This window comes from Sinohyriopsis cumingii, chromosome 16 (genome assembly GCF_028554795.1).
Source record: "Sinohyriopsis cumingii isolate HCF-2022 chromosome 16, ASM2855479v2, whole genome shotgun sequence".
Taxonomy (NCBI): domain Eukaryota; kingdom Metazoa; phylum Mollusca; class Bivalvia; order Unionida; family Unionidae; genus Sinohyriopsis; species Sinohyriopsis cumingii.
The window spans coordinates 51504140-51528008 of NC_142976.1; the positions used below are offsets into that span (position 1 = coordinate 51504140).

At 36.5% G+C, this 23869-nt stretch overlaps 1 protein-coding gene across 1 annotated transcript in view; it reads right to left on the reverse strand.

The window, feature by feature from the left end:
• Positions 1-1854: 1854 nt before the first annotated feature.
• Positions 1855-23869, reverse strand: part of LOC149780395 (ATP-binding cassette sub-family A member 2-like) — an 86765-nt gene continuing 64750 nt past the window's right edge. The window contains exons 37-42 of the mRNA XM_089937318.1: positions 22825-22931; positions 16277-16424; positions 7139-7273; positions 6638-6741; positions 5897-6281; positions 1855-5036 (exon numbers count right to left, since the gene is read on the reverse strand). Coding sequence (XP_089793444.1) covers positions 4854-5036; positions 5897-6281; positions 6638-6741; positions 7139-7273; positions 16277-16424; positions 22825-22931 — 1062 coding nt within the window. The 3' untranslated portion in view covers positions 1855-4853. The remainder of the gene's footprint in view (positions 5037-5896; positions 6282-6637; positions 6742-7138; positions 7274-16276; positions 16425-22824; positions 22932-23869) is intronic.

Consider the following 23869-nt stretch of genomic DNA (forward strand, 5'->3'; position numbering starts at 1 on the left):
TCTTTTCTGTGACAAAATCGAGTCCTCCACTTGACCTCAGATCACAATTAGCATTTTCTAAACAACAAAACTATTACCTAACGGAAAATAACCTTCAAAAAATGTCATATTGTTTACAAAATAAAATTTTGGTTATTATTAGAGTCTTCCAAATGAACATGTTTACTTCTATTAACAATGATCCTGATATTAAGCTCATAAACATAAAGAATATTTTACTTATGTATTAATTGTTTTAAGAATTTAAAAAAAAAAACAATTTAGGTCAAGTAGAAAATAAACTTGGACAAGATTAAGTTCAGAATAAAATGTTACATTACAATGGCATATAAACATTTGTAAAAAAAAAAAATGCAAAGATATCTAACAAATAAAATACTAACAAGCAATGCAAGTTAAACACACATGACATGGATTTTATAAACATTTTTATAGACATTTTAATTAATCTTACATTTATACTCACCTCTTTAAAACTTTCAAAAAGTTAGCTTTTCTCTCAGCTCGCATGCTTGTACTAAACCATATTGTGACAGTTCTGATCTTTTGAAATATGGCATGCACTCTCTCTCTCTCTCTCTCTCTTATGTTTATCTCTCTCCTTGGATCAAAGATGCTAAAACTGATTATGTTATTTTGGGGCAAATTAGCGAGACTACGTCCTATGTTTACTAAATTATAATCATGACATAACCTGGGCAAGGCATATCTTCAAAATTATATATATATATATATATATATATATATATATATATATATATATATATATATATATATATATATATATATATATCCGTCTGTCTGTTTATCACTGTCCCTCATGAAATAAGTATAAAGCGGTAGGAAATTACCTGATATTTACCGTGTCTTGTACTTCAAGATTGACATCATTCATTGTATATGCAGCGGCAAATCAGGTAATATCTGTAGTTCAAAGTGGACGTGAGATATGTTATGATACTAGGCATGCGTCTTTGGTCATTGCCATTATAGGTCCACGTGCACTTGAATGCATGTTCATATCACATATTTGAAGCATTGTTTCTAGGTCATCAAATGATCTTTATGCTGGGCTCTGTTGCAAAGAGTAACATTTAAACAAATATGGCATATGGTGTTCATGCTCTCAGTCTTCTGATGATTTATCTCTGAGCCAACATTTAGTACTAGTTCCGGTCAAATCGAATCTCGTTGGTTTCAGTTGAAAACTTTGAAGAAAATTATTTTAGACTTTGCATTTGTTATATACCTGGGTGTGTATTGTTTTGGTCAGTAGCATGCTGACTGATACACAGGATAGCATTTAGTGTAATCTGTTCGCCCATCTTTAGTCTAACATGATTGCCCACTCACTGGTCTTTAATTGCTTCAATATAATTTAAAAATAACTTTACGCTATTAGTCATTTTACTGATCAAACAATTACACTTGCTAATCTGCAAGATGTCAAAATCACATCACCTTTAAATGAGCTTCACTGGGTACGTGACTTTACTGTACTATGTTTGTCCTCATTGTGTTTTGTTCCGTACTGGCAATATCAAAATTTGCATTTGGAAATAAAGAATTAAAGTGAATTGAATTGAACTATGTTCTGTACGTACGTAGGTAGGTAATGCATAGGTAGGGAATCAAGCAGGCATCTGGGTAGTTATACGTTGATGCGATTATGTATGATTGTATTGAATATAGAAGGATTGAAAAACAGACGTCTTATATGACTAATATTATATATAAAATCCGGTTTTCACGTAACTATTTCAATTATTCGGGACAGTTTAATATTTATGCAAGGGTCCAAAAGAGAAAAGCTATAGCCTATGTGACAGCTATATCATCACAACAACAAGGAAATATGCACAATGAAATTTCTTTATTTGTTAAAAAAATACACCATTAAAACACACATATTCACAAAAAGCTATTAAAAGAAAGAATGTTCACATAAATATGGTATGGACGGTAATTTCATCTGAATATAAATAAAAATCAACTATTGGGGGTTAAACAACAAACACTTTTAGAAATGATTAAATGATGTCAACATATACGTACAAATATAATGGAACCATTAAATAAAACATGTCAAGTGTGATTAAAACTTGCATTTGATTGCATGAGTAATGGAGAATCGTGAGATGCAGATATTTAGAAACAAATACATACTGATACAAACACACTGACCATAAAACATGTAATAATCAAATATAATGTGAAGCTCAATCAACACCAAAAAAGGAATATATAAATATATAAATATATAAATAAAGAAAACAAAGAAACTTCAGGACGGAGTCTTTGAATGACTGCTAAAATCTGAATAATGCGAAGTATACTAATGTCTTATGAAATCAACTGTCATGTTACAGTATATATACTCATGTCATATGAAATCAACTGTCATGTTACAGTATATATACTCATGTCTTATGAAATCAACTGTCATGTTACAGTATATATATATATACTCATGTCATATGAAATCAACTGTCATGTTACAGTATATATATATATACTCATGTCATATGAAATCGACTGTCATGTTACAGTATATATATATACTCATGTCATATGAAATCAACTGTCATGTTACAGTATATATATATACTCATGTCATATGAAATCGACTGTCATGTTACAGTATATATATATACTCATGTCATATGAAATCAACTGTCATGTTACAGTATATATATATACTCATGTCATATGAAATCGACTGTCATGTTACAGTATATATATATATACTCATGTCATATGAAATCAACTGTCATGTTACAGTATATATATATACTCATGTCATATGAAATCGACTGTCATGCTGTATTCCGTACTCATTTCTTATCAAGTCGACTGTCATGTTGTATTTTGTAATCATGTTTATGAAATCGACTTTCACTCTGTACTATGTACTCATTTCTTATGAGTTGAACTGTCATATTGTAGTAAACACTCATGCCTTATGAAATTGACTGTCATGTTGTATGCTGTACTCATTTCTTATGAAATCGACTGTCAAGTTGTACTCTGTATTCTGTGTTATGACATCGATTGTCCTGTTGTAGTCTAAACTCATGTCTTATGAAATCAACTGTCATGTTGTATTTTATCCTCGTGTCTTATAAAATAGACTGTCATACCGATCTCTGTACTCACGTTTTATGAAATCGACTGTCAATATTGTACTCTAGTCGTGTCTTATGAAATCGACTGTCAGATTGTCTTCTTTGCTCATGTCTTATGAAATCAACTGTGATGCACTCTATACTCATTTCGCAGGAAATCAACCTTCGTGTTGTTATCTGAATTCATGTGATCGAAATCAATTGTCATACAATGTAATCTATCCACTTGTCTTACAAAATCGACAACCATGCCATATTCTACACCTAAGTCTTCCAAATTCGACTTTCATGTTACACTATATACTCGGGTCTAATGAAATCGACTATATTCTACTCGATACCCTTTTCTTATAAAATCTATTATGTTTATATATATAAGTAAAGATATGCATAAGATACTTGTATCATGCAAAAATGGTAATCAAACAAATACATCTAAAAGACAAAGACAGGAGGGAACTTGGTTTTGCTAGCAAAATGGATTATGTCTGTAATAGCAATCATACATTTATATAATTTTAATTCTGTGACAGACTGAATTCATTTCATGCATCTGAAACAAAATCTAAGAAATATATATATAGTATGAGTGTGGATGTGATGGAATAAATTAATGTGATATAGAAAACATTTGATATTGTCAAACTGTGATTTGCCCATGGTGTATAAATACATCTTTAATGATGGTTTCTATGGGAGACATCAGCTTCTATACTCTCTAAAATCAATGTAGTTCTTAGTAATTAATAAATTCTGCACGTAACACAATGTCGTCAACATCTCCTCTGTTTTGGAGATATTAAAAAAGACGAGATTATGCAAAACGTGAACTTGAACTTACACCACGTAATATGCACAAACTAGAGATGTTATAATAACATGTGTTACATGATACCAATTATACAAACCTGCAGAAGTCTGGCAAGACAAGGGCCATAAATTAAATTGATTGGCTAGTTGAAATTCGCACAATGTAGTCTAGCTGATGTGTTGTTTTGCTGGTCTCTCTTTTCTACCTATAACAAAATCTTTAAACATACCATATAAACATGCTACAATTCTTGAATGCATCTCTCTCTCTCTCTCTCTCTCTCTCTGTTATGTTTCTCTCTCTCCTTGGTTCAATGATGTTAAAACCGACATATGTTATTTGGGGGCAAATGATCAAGATCACACCCTATGTCTATTTGACTTACAATCCAGACACAATCTAGCGAAGACAAATCTTCGTAATGGAGGTAACATATATGAACAACACTCGGGACATTTCGGTGAGCAGATCTTGGGAAAACCTGGAAGCAAGTTCCTTTTGCAAGAAAATATAGGTTAGCATCAGCTCACTTTCGTAACTGATAATACTACTGACCTATATCCTCGAGAAGAAAAGAATTAGTTTATTCTTTCCCTACCTTGCGTCTGTCTGTCTGTCTGATAAAGATCCTCAATAATCATCAAACACCTAATTATGCATCTTGCAAAATACACTGCACAAAATACACTGCACTAATCTTAACCTGTTCTAAGCGATAAATACTTGGTCTTACAACAAAACAGGAAGTCATCATCATGGTTAAAGAAAACAAAGATTAAAACTGAGTAAACCACACCTTCAAAAGAATAATCAAGTTCAAATAATGTTCCCCAATTGATAAAATGGCATCACTGGTCTGATAGTAAAGGTATGGCTTAGTGATATTTGCCACTCTCAATTTCACTGCACTTGTCAGTTTAGGCACAATCTCTAAGTAGACTATCATGTTCGTCTCTGCAGTCATTAGGGTGTAATGGAATAAGGAGTTCCAAATCATCATCATATGTAGGTGGCTCTGCCGTTTCCCGCCTGGAGCACCTTCCTGTGATCTTTGAGGTCTGTGTGTCATCCATTTGTTGCTTCACAAAGTTGACAAAAACCTGGAAATAGATATTTTTGTCACAGTAGACAGTCTATAAAGCAAGGAAATAAAAACTAGCAAAATAATTGAACTTGTTTAGCTTTTGGTGTAAAACAGGCAATTTACTGGTGTGCCTTGACACAGTATCACTATCAGACTTGATGCATAGTTCATAAATAAAATTAGAAATGGTATGACTTTTAAAATATTTTTAAAAATGACCAAGCGGTTGTTGGTTTGCACTTTAAAAAAAACTGCTGCTGTTATATTTGTGTCTGCCTGGTCTTGTTGGTTTTAGAGGCAAATTTAATCATAACGGCAACAAGAACAGCAATAACAAGAAAAATGATATCATTCAATATCTCAAAGACAGTAATAGATAAAGAAGTATATTTGGACCATGGTCCAAAAGGTTTGTTACTACTGAGCTAACCGTTGTTCAACCAGACTTTCGTGTGGCTTTGTTGTGAACATACTTCAGTGATATCTACCTCTGATATCATAAAAGATTACAATGACATTTCTCCCAATATTACATTTTCTTTACTTGTACTTCTGCAATCAGTTAAGCCAAAATTATAATGTATGCTTAAAGAATCACGTCTAAAGAGATGCAGATGCAGGATGTGTTTCCAGTAGTCAATACACTGTCAATGAAATGTTATCTAGTGGCAAAGAAATTAGAGCATCATTTCAAAAGATACACTTTCGAAGACCGATCAGTCTACTCTTGGCATAAATTAAATCTTCACCATTTTTACTGCTAGTATGGCAAGGAAATACATGAGCCAAGTAAGATGAATATTCAGCCCTGATCGAAGAAGTCTTTCGCATTATGTCAAGCAAATCAGTATTGGCGTTTACCAAAGTTATACTTACATGATCAAGTGTGTTCTGTGTAATGCTACAGTCTTGCAGTGAGTAGGTTACCCTCAGTTCATCTACAAAGCGAAATATTTTTGCGATAGAAATGTCTCTCTGTTGAATTTCAAATCTGAGAAATTGCTCATGGAAATCATTCACTTTAATATCTGGAAATGTCCTTTTGACTACATCCACCATACAGGGCAATCCATCACTAGAAGATGTCGAGGAAAATGAGCTCACTGAGTTGGATGATGACGATGATTTGAAAAGACCACGAAGGGTCACGGTATAACCACAGCCGAACTTATTCTTCAAATGTTGACTGCTTCCAAGGCACTTTAACTGACCGTTGACCATAATCGACAACCGAGAGCAGAGTGTTTCACATTCTTCCATGCTGAACAAAAAAGACAACAATGTGATACATGTGAATGTTCGTGACTGCTCTTGTTTCATATGTTCTAGTCAAAATAACTAGCTAAATAGCCAGGTTCACAAGCAATGTCACATTTTCCTACTACAAATATGGTTTTTGACATGCATATAGTTTTGAACATCTTGGGAGCGATAATATAAAATACATTGTATATTGCACTGCACATATGAAATGCTCTGCTTGCTGTAAAGATTATATGGGAACAAATATGAATCAAGCTTCTCGCTTAAATAGCCAAAAAAGACACTGACACGTTTGTGTATCTGACTTTTGTACTATCTCTCAAACAAGCGAGGAGAAATAAGATGTGCACTTACCTATGTGATGTAAGCAGGATAGCCCGTCCTTGTTTTGTGATATCTGTTATGAAGTCCCATAGAAATCTTTTGGAATGAGGATCCATTCCCGTAGTAGGTTCATCCTATTTCATAAATATAATGGCATAAAAAGAATTTAATCAAGTAAAGGCGGATTTATTGATTTACTGCTAAATTTCAGACACAAGGTCAGGATCAGACGACAGGCACGTCTCTCAAATATACATAAGGCACGTAGAACAACAATTGCAATTAACAACACATGGTTAATTGATCTAGATTTATGTTTAATTTACAAAATCATTGAATAATCATTTAAGGGACGTATGATGCTGTGGTACCACAGCCATAACATTTATATTTACTTGCATCAGAAATATCACAGAGTCAATTGAAAATTAATAATGGTACATACGGATTATTGTACCTAGTCCAGTCAGCTGGACTGGGTTGAATGGGGCTAGGTATAAAGTCAGAGACATGTGCAACAAGCTGTCTTACCATGAGAAGAACGTGAGGATTCCCGATCAATGCTATGGCTGTGGATAATTTCCGTTTCGTTCCTCCACTATATGTTTTGGATTGTTTATCTGCATATTTAAGCAGTCCGAGTCTTTCCAATGAATGGGTAACAACCTAGAAAATATGACAGGGTGACCTTCAGATGCCAATTAAAAGAAGGAACAGTGTACGATTGACAGAAGGTATCCAAATAAGCTTAAATTCTAGCAGTATCTTTATGATCTTTCTAATAGATAAATTATTTCTCTCTATTCTAAGTTGCATTAATCCATCAGAAGGAGCACTGCATCTGTCAACGATCAATAATATAAAACAAAGTTTTCGAATCGTTAACTCTTCAAAGTGGTGTCATGACATGAACCATTACCTATATGGATTCAAAGCATGTGTGTTGTGCAAGCGGTTAAACAAGAGTCTAGAAATAAACATGTGCAGTTTCCGCGATATTATACCAACACTTTCAAAATCTTTCCAACATCTAAGTCACACGCCCAATCATCAGGGTGTTTTCACTGATAACAAGTTCTTCAATTTTCTTTTCACTTTTTGCATTTTAAGAAGACAAAATTCAAAGGAATACTTGTTGAAACCCAAAACCCCATACATCTGTTACAGCTGTCACTCAAGTGTTGTTAGCATGCATTTTCAAAGGGGATGAGAGAGAAAAATCTTATTGCATATAACATGTGGTCCTTTATAAAGTGTCACATGATGTGTTTAGCTTGTCTAAGAATTTGTCTGCATCACTACTGGTTAGAAACGTAGCAAACTGTACTAAATTTCTTGTATAAATTTATATTCAGTTTTCTTGAAATGTATATCATGAACCGAATATGTACCTTCAAGACAGAAATTGAGAAAAGCTTTACTGTTTGTATGTTAATTAATATACATCATTATCTTGGTCCTGGTGACCTGTCAGTTATGACAAACTGCAGGACTCACAGCTTCATTCTACCTTAGATCCCGAAATGTGTTTTAATTAGATTTAAAAGGTGCCATACATTAACCCATGTTGCAGATAATAGATACTGAATTGATTAACTTTAATATTTCCACCTGATTAATAAAACTTCTTCAGTGACTCCTTATATCTTTACCCATGGGCAATCCAGGGATCTCCACATAAATCAACCTTATTTAGCAACGCTTTATCACTGTATCGATGACCAACACACAATTGCCACAATGTAAATCAAACTTGCTTAGCACCAATTTATCATATTGACAATGACCAGTAAAAGGACTACAATGTAAATCAACTTTACTTAGCATGTCCTGTGTCTTTTTAACTATGTAAGTAAACCTTTCTGAGCATCTCCTATCTCTTTTCCAATTTATATTTCAAAGGATAGCATGTCAGTCAACCTTACTTCCCACCTCCTTAACCTTTTACCGATAAGTATTATATTGCGCCACCATGTCAGTCAACCGTACCTAATATTTCCGTATCTAGTTATCAATGACAATTCAAAGGCCATCATGTCAATGAACCTTATCTAGCATCTTCACATATCTTAATTATTAACCAATACAAAGGACATCATGTCAGTCAACCTTACCTAGCACTTCCTTATCTCCTTACCAATTACCATGTCAGTCAACCTTACCTAGCACTTCCTTATCTCCTTACCAATTATCATGTCAGTCAACCTTACCTAGCACTTCCTTATCTCCTTACCAATTATCATGTCAGTCAACCTTACCTAGCACTTCCTTATCTCCTTACCAATTATCATGTCAGTCAACCTTACCTAGCACTTCCTTATCTCCTTTCCAATTATCATGTCAGTCAACCTTACCTAGCACTTCCTTATCTCCTTACCAATTACCGATACAAGGGCCACCATATCATTCAAACCTTACATTCATCTCCTTATCGATTTATCAATGACTAATACCAGGGCCGCAATTCATCTCCTTATCGATTTATCAATGACTAATACCAGGGCCGCAATTCATCTCCATATCGATTTATCAATGACTAATACCAGGGCCGCAATTCATCTCCATATCAATTTATCAATGACTAATACTAGGGCCGCAATTCATCTCCATATCGATTTATCAATGACTAATACCAGGGCCGCAATTCATCTCCATATCGATTTATCAATGACTAATACCAGGGCCGCAATTCAGCTCCATATCGATTTATCAATGACTAATACCAGGGCCGCAATTCATCTCCATATCGATTTATCAATGACTAATACCAGGGCCGCAATTCATCTCCATATCGATTTATCAATGACTAATACCAGGGCCGCAATTCATCTCCATATCGATTTATCAATGACTAATACCAGGGCCGCAATTCATCTCCATATCGATTTATCAATGACTAATACCAGGGCTGTAATTCATCTCCTTATCGATTTATCAATGACTAATACCAGGGCTGTAATTCATCTCCTTATCAATTTATCAATTACTAATACCAGGGCTGCAATTCATCTCCATATCGATTTATCAATGACTAATACCAGGGCCACAATTCATCTCCTTATCGATTTATCAATGACTAACACCAGGGCCGCAATTCATCTCCTTATCGATTTATCAATGACTAACACCAGGGCCACAATTCATCTCCTTACTGATTTATCAATGACTAACATCAGGGCCACAATTCATCTCTTTATTGTTTTATCAATGGCTAATACCAGGGCTGCAATTCATCTCTTTGTCAATTTATCAATAACTAATACCAGGGCCGCAATTCATCTCCATATCGATTTATCAATGACTAATACCAGGGCCGCAATTCATCTCCATATCGATTTATCAATGACTAATACCAGGGCCACAATTCATCTCCTTATCGATTTATCAATGACTAATACCAGGGCTGTAATTCATCTCCTTATCGATTTATCAATGACTAATACCAGGGCCGCAATTCATCTCCTTATCAATTTATCAATTACTAATACCAGGGCTGCAATTCATCTCCATATCGATTTATCAATGACTAATACCAGGGCCACAATTCATCTCCTTATCAATTTATCAATGACTAACACCAGGGCCACAATTCATCTCCTTATCGATTTATCAATGACTAACACCAGGGCCACAATTCATCTCCTTACTGATTTATCAATGACTAACATCAGGGCCACAATTCATCTCTTTATTGTTTTATCAATGGCTAATACCAGGGCTGCAATTCATCTCTTTGTCAATTTATCAATAACTAATACCAGGGCCACAATTCATCTCCTTATCGATTTATCAATGACTAACACCAGGGCCACAATTCATCTCCTTACTGATTTATCAATGACTAACATCAGGGCCACAATTCATCTCTATTGTTTTATCAATGGCTAATACCAGGGCTGCAATTCATCTCTTTGTCAATTTATCAATAACTAATACCAGGGCTGCAATTCACCTCTTTGTCAATTTATCAATAACTAATACCAGGGCCACAATTCATCTCCTTATCGATTTATCAATGACTAATACTAGGGCCGCAATTCATCTCCATATCGATTTATCAATGACTAACACCAGGGCCACAATTCATCTCCTTACTGATTTATCAATGACTAACATCAGGGCCACAATTCATCTCTTTATTGTTTTATCAATGACTAATACCAGGGCTGTAATTCATCTCCTTATCAATTTATCAATTACTAATACCAGGGCTGCAATTCATCTCCATATCGATTTATCAATGACTAATACCAGGGCCACAATTCATCTCCTTATCGATTTATCAATGACTAACACCAGGGCCACAATTCATCTCCTTACTGATTTATCAATGACTAACATCAGGGCCACAATTCATCTCTTTATTGTTTTATCAATGGCTAATACCAGGGCTGCAATTCATCTCTTTGTCAATTTATCAATAACTAATACCAGGGCCACAATTCATCTCCTTATCGATTTATCAATGACTAACACCAGGGCCGCAATTCATCTCCTTATCGATTTATCAATGACTAACACCAGGGCCACAATTCATCTCCTTACTGATTTATCAATGACTAACATCAGGGCCACAATTCATCTCTTTAATGTTTTATCAATGGCTAATACCAGCGCTGCAATTCATCTCTTTGTCAATTTATCAATCACTAATACCAGGGCCGCAATTCATCTCCATATCGATTTATCAATGACTAATACCAGGGCCGCAATTCATCTCCTTATCGATTTATCAATGACTAACACCAGGGCCACAATTCATCTCCTTACTGATTTATCAATGACTAACATCAGGGCCACAATTCATCTCTTTATTGTTTTATCAATGGCTAATACCAGGGCTGTAATTCACCTCTTTGTCAATTTATCAATAACTAATACCAGGGCTGCAATTCATCTCCATATCGATTTATCAATGACTAATACCAGGGCCACAATTCATCTCCTTATCGATTTATCAATGACTAACACCAGGGCCGCAATTCATCTCCTTATCGATTTATCAATGACTAACACCAGGGCCACAATTCATCTCCTTACTGATTTATCAATGACTAACATCAGGGCCACAATTCATCTCTTTATTGTTTTATCAATGGCTAATACCTGGGCTGTAATTCACCTCTTTGTCAATTTATCAATAACCAGGGTTGCAATTCATCTCCATATCGATTTATCAATGACTAATACCAGGGCCACAATTCATCTCCATATCGATTTATCAATGACTAATACCAGGGCTGTAATTCATCTCCTTATCGATTTATCAATGACTAATACCAGGGCTGTAATTCATCTCTTTATCAATTTATCAATTACTAATACCAGGGCCGCAATTCATCTCCATATCGATTTATCAATGACTAATACCAGGGTCACAATTCATCTCCATATCGATTTATCAATGACTAATACCAGGGCCGCAATTCATCTCCATATCGATTTATCAATGACTAATACTAGGGCTGTAATTCATCTCCTTATCGATTTATCAATAACTAATACCAGGGCTGTAATTCATCTCCTTATCAATTTATCAATTACTAATACCAGGGCTGCAATTCATCTCCATATCGATTTATCAATAACTAATACCAGGGCCGCGATTCATCTCCTTATCGATTTATCAATGACTAACACCAGGGCCGCAATTCATCTCCTTATCGATTTATCAATGACTAACACCAGGGCCACAATTCATCTCCTTACTGATTTATCAATGACTAACACCAGGGCCACAATTCATCTCCTTACTGATTTATCAATGACTAACATCAGGGCCACAATTCATCTCTTTATTGTTTTATCAATGGCTAATACCAGGGCTGCAATTCATCTCTTTGTCAATTTATCAATGACTAATACCAGGGCCACAATTCATCTCCTTATCGATTTATCAATGACTAATACCAGGGCCGCAATTCATCTCCTTATCGATTTATCAATGACTAACACCAGGGCCACAATTCATCTCCTTACTGATTTATCAATGACTAAAACCAGGGCCACAATTCATCTCCTTACTGATTTATCAATGACTAACATCAGGGCCACAATTCATCTCTTTATTGTTTTATCAATGGCTAATACCAGGGCTGCAATTCATCTCTTTGTCAATTTATCAATGACTAATACCAGGGCCACAATTCATCTCCTTATCGATTTATCAATGACTAACACCAGGGCCACAATTCATCTCCTTATCGATTTATCAATGACTAACACCAGGGCCGCAATTCATCTCCTTACTGATTTATCAATGACTAAGATCAGGGCCACAATTCATCTCTTTATTGTTTTATCAATGGCTTATACCAGGGCTGCAATTCATCTCTTTGTCAATTTATCAATAACTAATACCAGGGCTGCAATTCACCTCTTTGTCAATTTATCAATAACTAATACCAGGGCCGCAATTCATCTCCATATCGATTTATCAATGACTAACACCAGGCCACAATTCATCTCCTTACTGATTTATCAATGACTAACATCAGGGCCACAATTCATCTCTTTATTGTTTTATCAATGGCTAATACCAGGGCTGCAATTCATCTCTTTGTCAATTTATCAATAACTAATACCAGGGCCGCAATTCATCTCCATATCGATTTATCAATGACTAATACCAGGGCCGCAATTCATCTCCATATCGATTTATCAATGACTAATACCAGGGCCGCAATTCATCTCCTTATCGATTTATCAATGACTAATACCAGGGCTGTAATTCATCTCCTTATCGATTTATCAATGACTAATACCAGGGGTGTAATTCATCTCCTTATCAATTTATCAATTACTAATACCAGGGCTGCAATTCATCTCCATATCGATTTATCAATGACTAATACCAGGGCCACAATTCATCTCCTTATCGATTTATCAATGACTAACACCAGGGCCGCAATTCATCTCCTTATCAATTTATCAATGACTAACACCAGGGCCACAATTCATCTCCTTACTGATTTATCAATGACTAACATCAGGGCCACAATTCATCTCTTTATTGTTTTATCAATGGCTAATACCAGGGCTGCAATTCATCTCTTTGTCAATTTATCAATAACTAATACCAGGGCCACAATTCATCTCCTTATCGATTTATCAATGACTAACACCAGGGCCGCAATTCATCTCCTTATCGATTTATCAATGACTAACATCAGGGCCACAATTCATCTCCTTACTGATTTATCAATGACTAACATCAGGGCCACAATTCATCTCTTTAATGTTTTATCAATGGCTAATACCAGTGCTGCAATTCATCTCTTTGTCAATTTATCAATAACTAATACCAGGGCCGCAATTCATCTCCATATCGATTTATCAATGACTAATACCAGGGCCGCAATTCATCTCCATATCGATTTATCAATAACTAATACCAGGGCCACAATTCATCTCCTTATCGATTTATCAATGACTAACACCAGGGCCGCAATTCATCTCCTTATCGATTTATCAATGACTAACACCAGGGCCACAATTCATCTCCTTACTGATTTATCAATGACTAACATCAGGACCACAATTCATCTCTTTATTGTTTTATCAATGGCTAATACCAGGGCTGTAATTCACCTCTTTGTCAATTTATCAATAACTAATACCAGGGCTGCAATTCATCTCTATATCGATTTATCAATGACTAATACCAGGGCCACAATTCATCTCCATATCGATTTATCAATGACTAACACCAGGGCCGCAATTCATCTCCTTATCGATTTATCAATGACTAACACAAGGGCCACAATTCATCTCCTTACTGATTTATCAATGACTAACATCAGGGCCACAATTCATCTCTTTATTGTTTTATCAATGGCTAATACCTGGTCTGTAATTCACCTCTTTGTCAATTTATCAATAACCAGGGCTGCAATTCATCTCCATATCGATTTATCAATGACTAATACCAGGGCTGCAATTCATCTCCATATCGATTTATCAATGACTAATACCAGGGCCGCAATTCATCTCCATATTGATTTATCAATGACTAATACCAGGGCTGTAATTCATCTCCTTATCGATTTTTCAATGACCAATACCAGGGCTGTAATTCATCTCCTTATCAATTTATCAATTACTAATACCAGGGCCACAATTCATCTCCATATCAATTTATCAATGACTAATACCAGGGCCGCAATTCATCTCCATATCGATTTATCAATGACTAATACCAGGGCCGCAATTCATCTCCATATCGATTTATCAATGACTAATACCAGGGCTGTAATTCATCTCCTTATCAATTTATCAATTACTAATACCAGGGCTGCAATTCATCTCCATATCGATTTATCAATGACTAATACCAGGGCCACAATTCATCTCCTTATCGATTTATCAATGACTAACACCAGGGCCGCAATTCATCTCCTTATCGATTTATCAATGACTAACATCAGGGCCACAATTCATCTCCTTACTGATTTATCAATGACTAACACCAGGGCCACAATTCATCTCTTTATTGTTTTATCAATGGCTAATACCAGGGCTGCAATTCATCTCTTTATCAATTTGTCAATGACTAATACCAGGGCCACAATTCATCTCCTTATTGATTTATCAATGACTAACACCAGGGCCGCAATTCATCTCCTTATCGATTTATCAATGACTAACACCAGGGCCACAATTCATCTCCTTACTGATTTATCAATGACTAACACCAGGGCCACAATTCATCTCCTTACTGATTTATCAATGACTAACATCAGGGCCACAATTCATCTCTTTATTGTTTTATCAATGGCTAATACCAGGGCTGCAATTCATCTCTTTGTCAATTTATCAATGACTAATACCAGGGCCACAATTCATCTCTTTGTCAATTTATCAATGACTAATACCAGGGCTGCAATTCACCTCTTTGTCAATTTATCAATGACTAATACCAGGGCCACAATTCATCTCTTTGTCAATTTATCAATGACTAATACCAGGGCCGCAATCTTAATCAGCCTCACTCAGAATCCTTTTATTTCATAAACATTTTACTTATTACTAATAGAAGGACCAGCATGTTTATTAATCTTATTAAACAGATCTTTGACAAATACGAGGACCGTCATATCAATAAATCTAACTTTGCACCTCCTCTGACAGATAGAACATCCACCGTGTCAGTCAATCAGTCAGTCTTATTATCTCATTGTCTCTTTAGCAATTCAAGTACCCATTATCAGTCAAGATTACCTCGTCATCTGTTAACTTATGACTAATACAGGGACAAGACTGTAAATAAACCTTACTAAGCACCTATATATGTTTTTACGTTACCAACGTTTCCCGGTTGGATGTAATTGATCAGTGTACTTCATAATACACTCAATACATGGACACACGAAGTAGGCCAAAATGTAAACAAATATATAGTTACTTTGAGCTTCAATAGTTTAAATGTATTGACTAGACTAAGTTTTCAGGTTCAACTTTTGAATAGGAAACAAACATAAAAATATGATTGGCAAAATTATATGAAATCTTGGGGTCATAAGAACATAAAATATTTTGGCAAAACATATTTATTGTAAATCGATTACAAATATATGAAATATGATGCCTTGACATGAGGGAAACAGTACCTTTTTGACTTTCTATCTGGTCCTAAAACAAAAAAGGAATAAAGGTTTGAGTGTTTGAGACCTTATTTTCATCCTTTGGAGGTGTTCCTCTTAGTCTGCCATACAAGTGGAGGTGCTCCCGGCCTGTTAGCTCATCAAACAGGGCATTATACTGCGGACAGTATCCTATAGATTGATGTGCATGGCGAAGTTGTAGGTTGGACATGACACTGAAACAGTGTATCAATATACATACATACATAAATACATACATACAGTATAACCTTGCAATCCGTAACTATCTTGAGGAACTTTGAATTTACTGAGCTTCCCTATTTTTACTTTTGAATTCATTGTGATCAGTCATGCCAGATCTGCTGCACACAATATTGATCTCTACATCATCTACAGTACTACTTGCTTATCAGTCGAGATCAAACTGCAAACAGTAACAATCCTGATTTGTGGCAGCATAATGCACATTCAGATCAAGGTCTATGTTGTTGCTCTAGTGATTACTCCTAACAACTAAAGAGATCCAGATCTGCTGAAGGTTTAGGCGGCAGCAGGTCTGGGTCTGCACAGTTTGCAGTTAGACTCGTCTTATTAGAGGGCACATAAGGTAATATATTTTCATTGTTATTTATATTTGTACAAGTGTTTAATGAAATGATTAAAAATAATATTTTTTCTCAATAAAAAACGATTTTCAATCAAACTTGACAAATTTCTTCTTTCCTCAGGTTTGGTATTTGTGTGATTTGGATTTTTTAACGTAGCTTAAATAATTTTTCAGTACGATGTCTACAGTGTGACAGTTTATAGTTATATCTAGCACTGGGGCATCATGCTGCACACATGTAGCATGAAGCCCCGCCAAGTCACATTCTCCTGACACCAAGCAGACCAGGCCTACCAACCTCTTGATGCTAAGGGCCAAGCGAGGCAGATGTTAGTACCAATTTTGCAAGTCTCTGCCAAGGTTGGCACCCACAAACCCACCCACCCCCCCACATCCGATGCGGATGCTCTAACCACTAGGACACCAGAGCGGTAGGTTTGCTAGGACAAAGTATTAAAGACGATGATATTTCAAAGCAATTTGCAGCCACAGCAAAATTTGGTTCTATATGGTTTATTGACAACTATAACTTAATTTTTAGAGCAGAGGACCTTGGTTTACTCAGTGCATTTTTAGCTGAATTTAAGAATGAATTTGAGAACATGAAAAGTATCATTTCATTTCTGAGGGAATTTTATTTACTGATGTATTAGTATGTAAACGTTTCTCTGGACGTAAGAAACATGTACCTAACAAAATGAATAAAAAAACGTGATTCTCACAAAGACATGATAAGAATTGTTTCTTTTTTTAAACTTCATGACGAGTTGCATAAATTGTATTTCCAATAAGCACAAATGTAAGAGTATAATCTATCAAACAACAAATACAAATTTTATTGTACTCAACCCACAGATTTGTGCAGTGAAATAACTCTGAATTACTGACGAGTTTAATTTTGTTTCCTTTGAGTTTATGGTGGTATTAAGTATCAGTTGCCGATGTGTTAGTGCCCATGCTACAGGGTGTATGTGATGCGTCCAGTGCAGTAGTGTAGTTGTAGTTGTAAGCTAGTGTTTGCACTTTCTGCTTCCAGCTAGTGGTAACATTGGGAGCAAAGTACGCAAGCCTCCCTCTGCCAGTACAAAGCCTCTCCACTGCCAAGACTCCTGCAGTGCCTCCTCGTGGCAACACAGGGTAAATTGGCATCATTCGATCCCAGGCAGAACTGAAGGGGATCTCGGAGCAGCAGTGGGCCCCAGAGGTGTGGCATGCAGGCCCACCGGTGTTGACACACCCTGTCATCACACCGACCACTGCCCACCTGTTGGTTAAATAAAGGGGCCTGACAACCCTTTCAAATAAAGTGTGATCCGGCTGACTGGGCAGATAAGGGCATAGTCAACCCATCAGCCATACCATAAAAGCAGACAGACAAGTTTCTGTAGAGCGCCAAGGGCATTTAGGAGGCACATTAGAAGTCATGGCCATCCACTGCAACCAATGGACACTCCAAACATAGTGATTCTTAGTGCCAATGGGAACCAGCTCCCATGGCCAAAAGAGTAGGATTTCCCCGGTACATTGACTTTCCCACTTTAAAAGCTCACCCGCACAGGTTTTGTTGCACAACCCAAGTACTCAGTAAGACTTGACGTGCTGGGTTATGGATCGCTGACAGAGATAGGTGGGTACACTATATTCTGGAAGGAAAAGGCAATAGAAGAGGACAGGATGCATGAAGTGGGACTTGCCATTAGGACAAACCTACTGAGCCAGCTCCCATAATTACCAACGTGCATCAGCAAGAGACTAATGAAGCTCTGTCTCCGTTAGAGTGGTAAACCCTTCATGACAATCATAAGCACCTATGCCCCAATGATGACATACCCAGATGAAAACAAGGAACTGTTTTATACCAACTTTGACTCTATCCTCACGTCTGTTCTGGACAATGATAAGCTATTCTTGCTAGGTGAATTCAATGCCATAGTTGGCATTGACCAAGCTCAGTTTAGTGGTGTGATTGTGAACATGGGCTCAGCAAAATGAACAGTAATGGTATGCTTCTCCTTCACAAATTGCTGAACACAGCCTTGTGATCTTCAGCATCATATTTAGACAAGTGAACAAATACAAGACAACGTGAATGAACCCAAGGTCTGAACATTGGCACATCATAGACTATGTCATCATTAAGCAGAGAGACATCAGATATATGTTCATCACAAGAGCCAAGTGTGGAGCAGATTGCTGTACTGACCACAGACTGACCACAGACTGACCACAGACTTGTTAGAACAAAGCTTAACCTTACACATCATCCCACACCACCACAAGTGACCCAAAATATCAGGCCTGTCCTCCACATAAGCAAGTTAGTTACAGTATCAGAAGCACAAGTGGGAACTCCAAATCAAGCTAGAAAACAAGCTGTCTACCATTAAGTGACCACTGACTGGAAACCCAACTAAAAATGGACAAAGTTAAAAGAGATTCACTTCAGCCAGCTCTTGAATCGCCCTGCACTGTCGACAGAGCAATACTACAACAAATCTAACAAAAGCCAGTCTGTGATGAGCTGGACTTGCCCCCGACTGAGTAGGAGGTGTGGAAGGCCACTAAAACAAAGAACTGTGGCAGAGCATCAGGCAAAGATGGAATCTATGCAGAGGTATTCAAGGCTCTTCGCACTAAAGCATTTGCAGCATTTCCATGATATCCTCACCAACATCTGCAATGAGGAGGAGATGCCTACAGATCTACGAGATGCCACCATCATCTCACTATACAAGAATAAAGGTGCTTGAGCTGACTGCAACAGTTATGGAAGAATTTCTGTTATCCATTGCTGGGAAGATTCTTGCCCACACCACCCTGAATGAACTTGACTCAACTATCTCAGAGGAACTGCAACCTGAATCACACTGTTGATTCTGACCAGGCCGCAGCACAGTCAACATGAACTTCACTGTGAGGCAAATACAGCAAAAATGCATGAAACAGCGCATGGATATATGTACAGTGTTTATGAACCTCACAAAAATTTTTGACGGTCAAAAAAGAAGCCCTGTGGTTCGTCCTTAGAACATTTGGCTCACCCAGAAATTTGCCAACCTAATCGTGATGTTCCAGGATGACACGACAGAAGAGGTTTGGCCAGTAAAGAAAACTCAGAGGTCTTTGCCATCTCAACAAGAGTGAAGCAGGGCTGATAGACATTGGAGTCTACAGCGAGTATCGCCTTGGAGGATCAATGTTTGACTTGCGTCAGCTCTCTGCATGAACAAAACAACTGTGCAGACTACTTTTTGAAGCTCTGCTGGTGACTGTGCACTTATAGCACACAAGGAAAACCACCCACAAACCACTGAGAGTAAGTTTTCTGAAGCATCCATGATCTTTGGTCTAACAATAAACAGGGATACTACTTCAGCCAGGTCCTTACATAAACCCAGCACAACCCACCATCAAGATTGAGGGAAGACAGCTGAAGAACAAGGAAAACTTTACATACCTGGAAGCACAGTGTCTTTAGATGGGTTGATGGATAAGGAAATTACAGCCAGGATTGGAAAAGCAATACAAGCTTTAAAAAGACTTTGTATCAGAGTCCTGCAGCAACAAGACATTCGGATGTCCACCAAGATCAAGGTCTATAAAGCTTTCGTTCTCACCTCCCTGATCAATGGCTGTGAAACTTGGACTGTGTACTACAGGCACATGAAGCAGCTCAAAGCAATTCCATATGTGCTCACTAAGTCTAGTCACTACATCCAGTCCAACATACCTATCCGACCTCACACATGTGTACAAACCAGCAAGATACTTATGCTCCTCTTCTGACATCCGCATACTCATTATTCCCACTATGAAAACGAAGTTATATGGACGACGTTCTTTTGCATACCAGGGCCCAGCAATGTGGAATGAATTGCCCACTGAACTTAGACACAAAGACACAGTGATCCCATTCAAGAGTGCTCTTAAAACTCACTTATTTCAACTGCAAGAACAAACTTAAAGACCTAATAATGTTTCCTACCTTAAATATTTTCAGTATGTTTTCATGTTTTCTAATTCATGGTGTTTGCTTTTGTAATCATATCATTATATATGTTTTTTGTTGTAGGTGTTGTCTAATGTTGTAAAGCACATAGAGCTTCTAAAGATTAGGCACTAAACAAAGTCTTCGTTATTATTATTATTAAGTCAATCATACCCATACAATGGCAAGACAGGGCGTCCAACTTAGAAGTCTTCAAAATGGTATGTGTTACTAGCAATGAGGCACTGCTACAAAACGTCCCACTCAGATGGTTTGGCCACGTCATTTGGATGGAGAAGACTAGAATACCAAGACAACCCTTCGGTTAGCTAGTACAGGGAAAGTGAAAACATGGGCACCCCATCAAAAAGGTACAAAGACAACCATAAGTGTACCTGAAATGGTGTGGAAACCAACCCAATGAGCTAGAAACCTCGGCCAAGAACACTCAAAGGCTGTTGAAGCAGTGGAGGATGACCGCCACCAATGACTTGGAACCATAAGAGACAAATGGCACATTGCAGACCATTGCAGACCAATGCAGACCATTGCAGACCAATGCATCTAGAAACTTCCCATGCCCAACCTGTAACATCACGGGCAGCACAACTAGCATCATCATCGGACATGACTGACAACCAAAGAAGAACTCCCAGTTGCCAAGTCACAAAAAAAAGAACCCCACCCAAATGGCGTTATGTAAGCTTGGTGAGTCAGCAACTGACAGTTGATACCATCATAAATTCATAGAAAGACAACACTGAACTCCTACAATTGCAATTCTTAAAAACTGTATTAATTCTTTAATTATATTTTTAGTTTTGGTTTTTTAAGGATATTTCATGTCAGCATTTGAGCATTATTTAAGCATATCAATTCATGCTCAGGGCATCTGGTACGTAACTATTTGTAGATATGGGGATTCTCAATCTGTAATGTAATAGTTACGTCAGCATCAAACAAATTATTCCACCTATTGTAGGCAGCCATAAGATTTGAACATTTCACGGCATGTTCTTAATATTTTATCTACCTGGCACATGTGATCTGGGTAGAAGTTCAAAATTCAAAGCAAAAAATAATTTGCCTTGTTTGACATACAAATGATTCTTGAATTGGATGTTTCCTTGAGTTCATTGTGACTTGGATGAAGCGTGATTGCCCAGATAAAGTGACCAATTTTAATTTCTTTAAATCTATTTTTGTGTTCATTAACATTTTAGGCTACCTGCATGGGCTTCTAAAAATGAAATTAAGACTATCGCTTAATGGTTATAGTGATGAGGGTTCAATAGTCAAACAGTGCAAGACAATAATTAACCCAGACAGTTACGATGGAGGAGTAGTGGCCAATATCTCCCATTCACCCCAGTGTCGGTGTTTTACATTGTAGGGCTGTGAGTCTGATTGTTTTAATGTTAGTCTTTGGATCCCCCCTCCTCCCATATCCATTTAACTATAGTTTTACATTCAGTGTAATGTGCCTCAGTGAAAGTGTTGTAGCCCCAATATTCATGCTGGCAGATTTTGAGTTTCCTAGCTTTTTATAAATCTACTCAAAGAAAGAATTATTTTCAGAAAAACTATAAAGATTGTTTTATCTGATTCTATCAAATCAATTTATTCAATTTGCCTTCCAATTCATTGTTTACATTAATTACTTTTCATCTGACTCGATTACAGACATTAGTATAAGGCAGTTTTCTATAGAGAAACAAACACAACTGGACCTGTTCACAAGGTTATATTTAATGGAAATCTTCTCTACATTTATCAACTGATGGTACTGCAATAGCAGTTGGATGCCTCAGTTGTTACTTCTTTCCTTTGCATGATGCTAAGACATTATCGGGATGTAATGAGATGTTATTACACGTAGTATATATACAAAATAAGTATATTAATGTTCACAACACAGTAGTTATGTTATAGATAGAAATCATCTGCCATTACATTAATTTTTGTTCAATAATCTGCCTTGTTGACATGTTTAGGAAGCCCATTTCAATATTGCATTTACCTATGACCCTTGACGTAAACGTTTCCTGCCGATGGCATCTCCTCACCAGTAATCATTCGAAATGTGGTGGTTTTACCAGCTCCATTGACACCGAGAAGTCCAAAACACTGTAAAAACAAATATTACAGATGACAAAACCTTGACAATATTCCACAAAGTACGAAGAATTTTTTTCTCCACATTTCCATTTTGTGTTTGAATGGGCGATTGAAAATTGTCTTGTTGTCTGTGATGTTTTGATTTACCCTACAGTTTCCACTTCATGTTTTGTCCTCAAATGCAAGTATTAAAACACGTTACAATTACTGATTTTGTGTTTGTTATAATTAACAGATGCTAATATATTCAGGGCATTCATTTACCAAGATTGAGAATTTGCTTTTGAATACTAATGGCTATTTTGCCGCAAAGTAATTTTTATGAGCAATAAGTAAATGAAACAGATAAAACGTACACTTTATGACAGCATAAACTCCAATACAATGTACACTTCATGTCAGCCAACCCACATACAAAGTACACTTTGTGCCAGCATAACCCCCGATACAGCATATACTTTATGACAGCATAAACCCGATACAACATACACTTTATGACGGCATAAACCCGATACAATATACATTTTATGACAGCATAAACCCGATACAACATACACTTTATGACAGCATAAACCTGATACAACATACACTTTATGATGGCATAAACCCGATACAACATATACTTTATGACAGCATAACCCCCAATACAATATACACTTTATGACGGCATAAACCTGATACAACATACACTTTATGACAGCATAAACCTGATACAACATACACTTTATGATGCCATAAACCTGATACAACATACACTTTATGATGGCATAAACCCGATACAATATACACTTTATGACAGCATAAACCTGATACAACATATACTTTATGACAGCATAAACCTGATACAACATACACTTTATGACGACATAAACCTGATACAACATATACTTTATGACAGCATAACCCCCAATACAATATACACTTTATGACGGCATAAACCTGATACA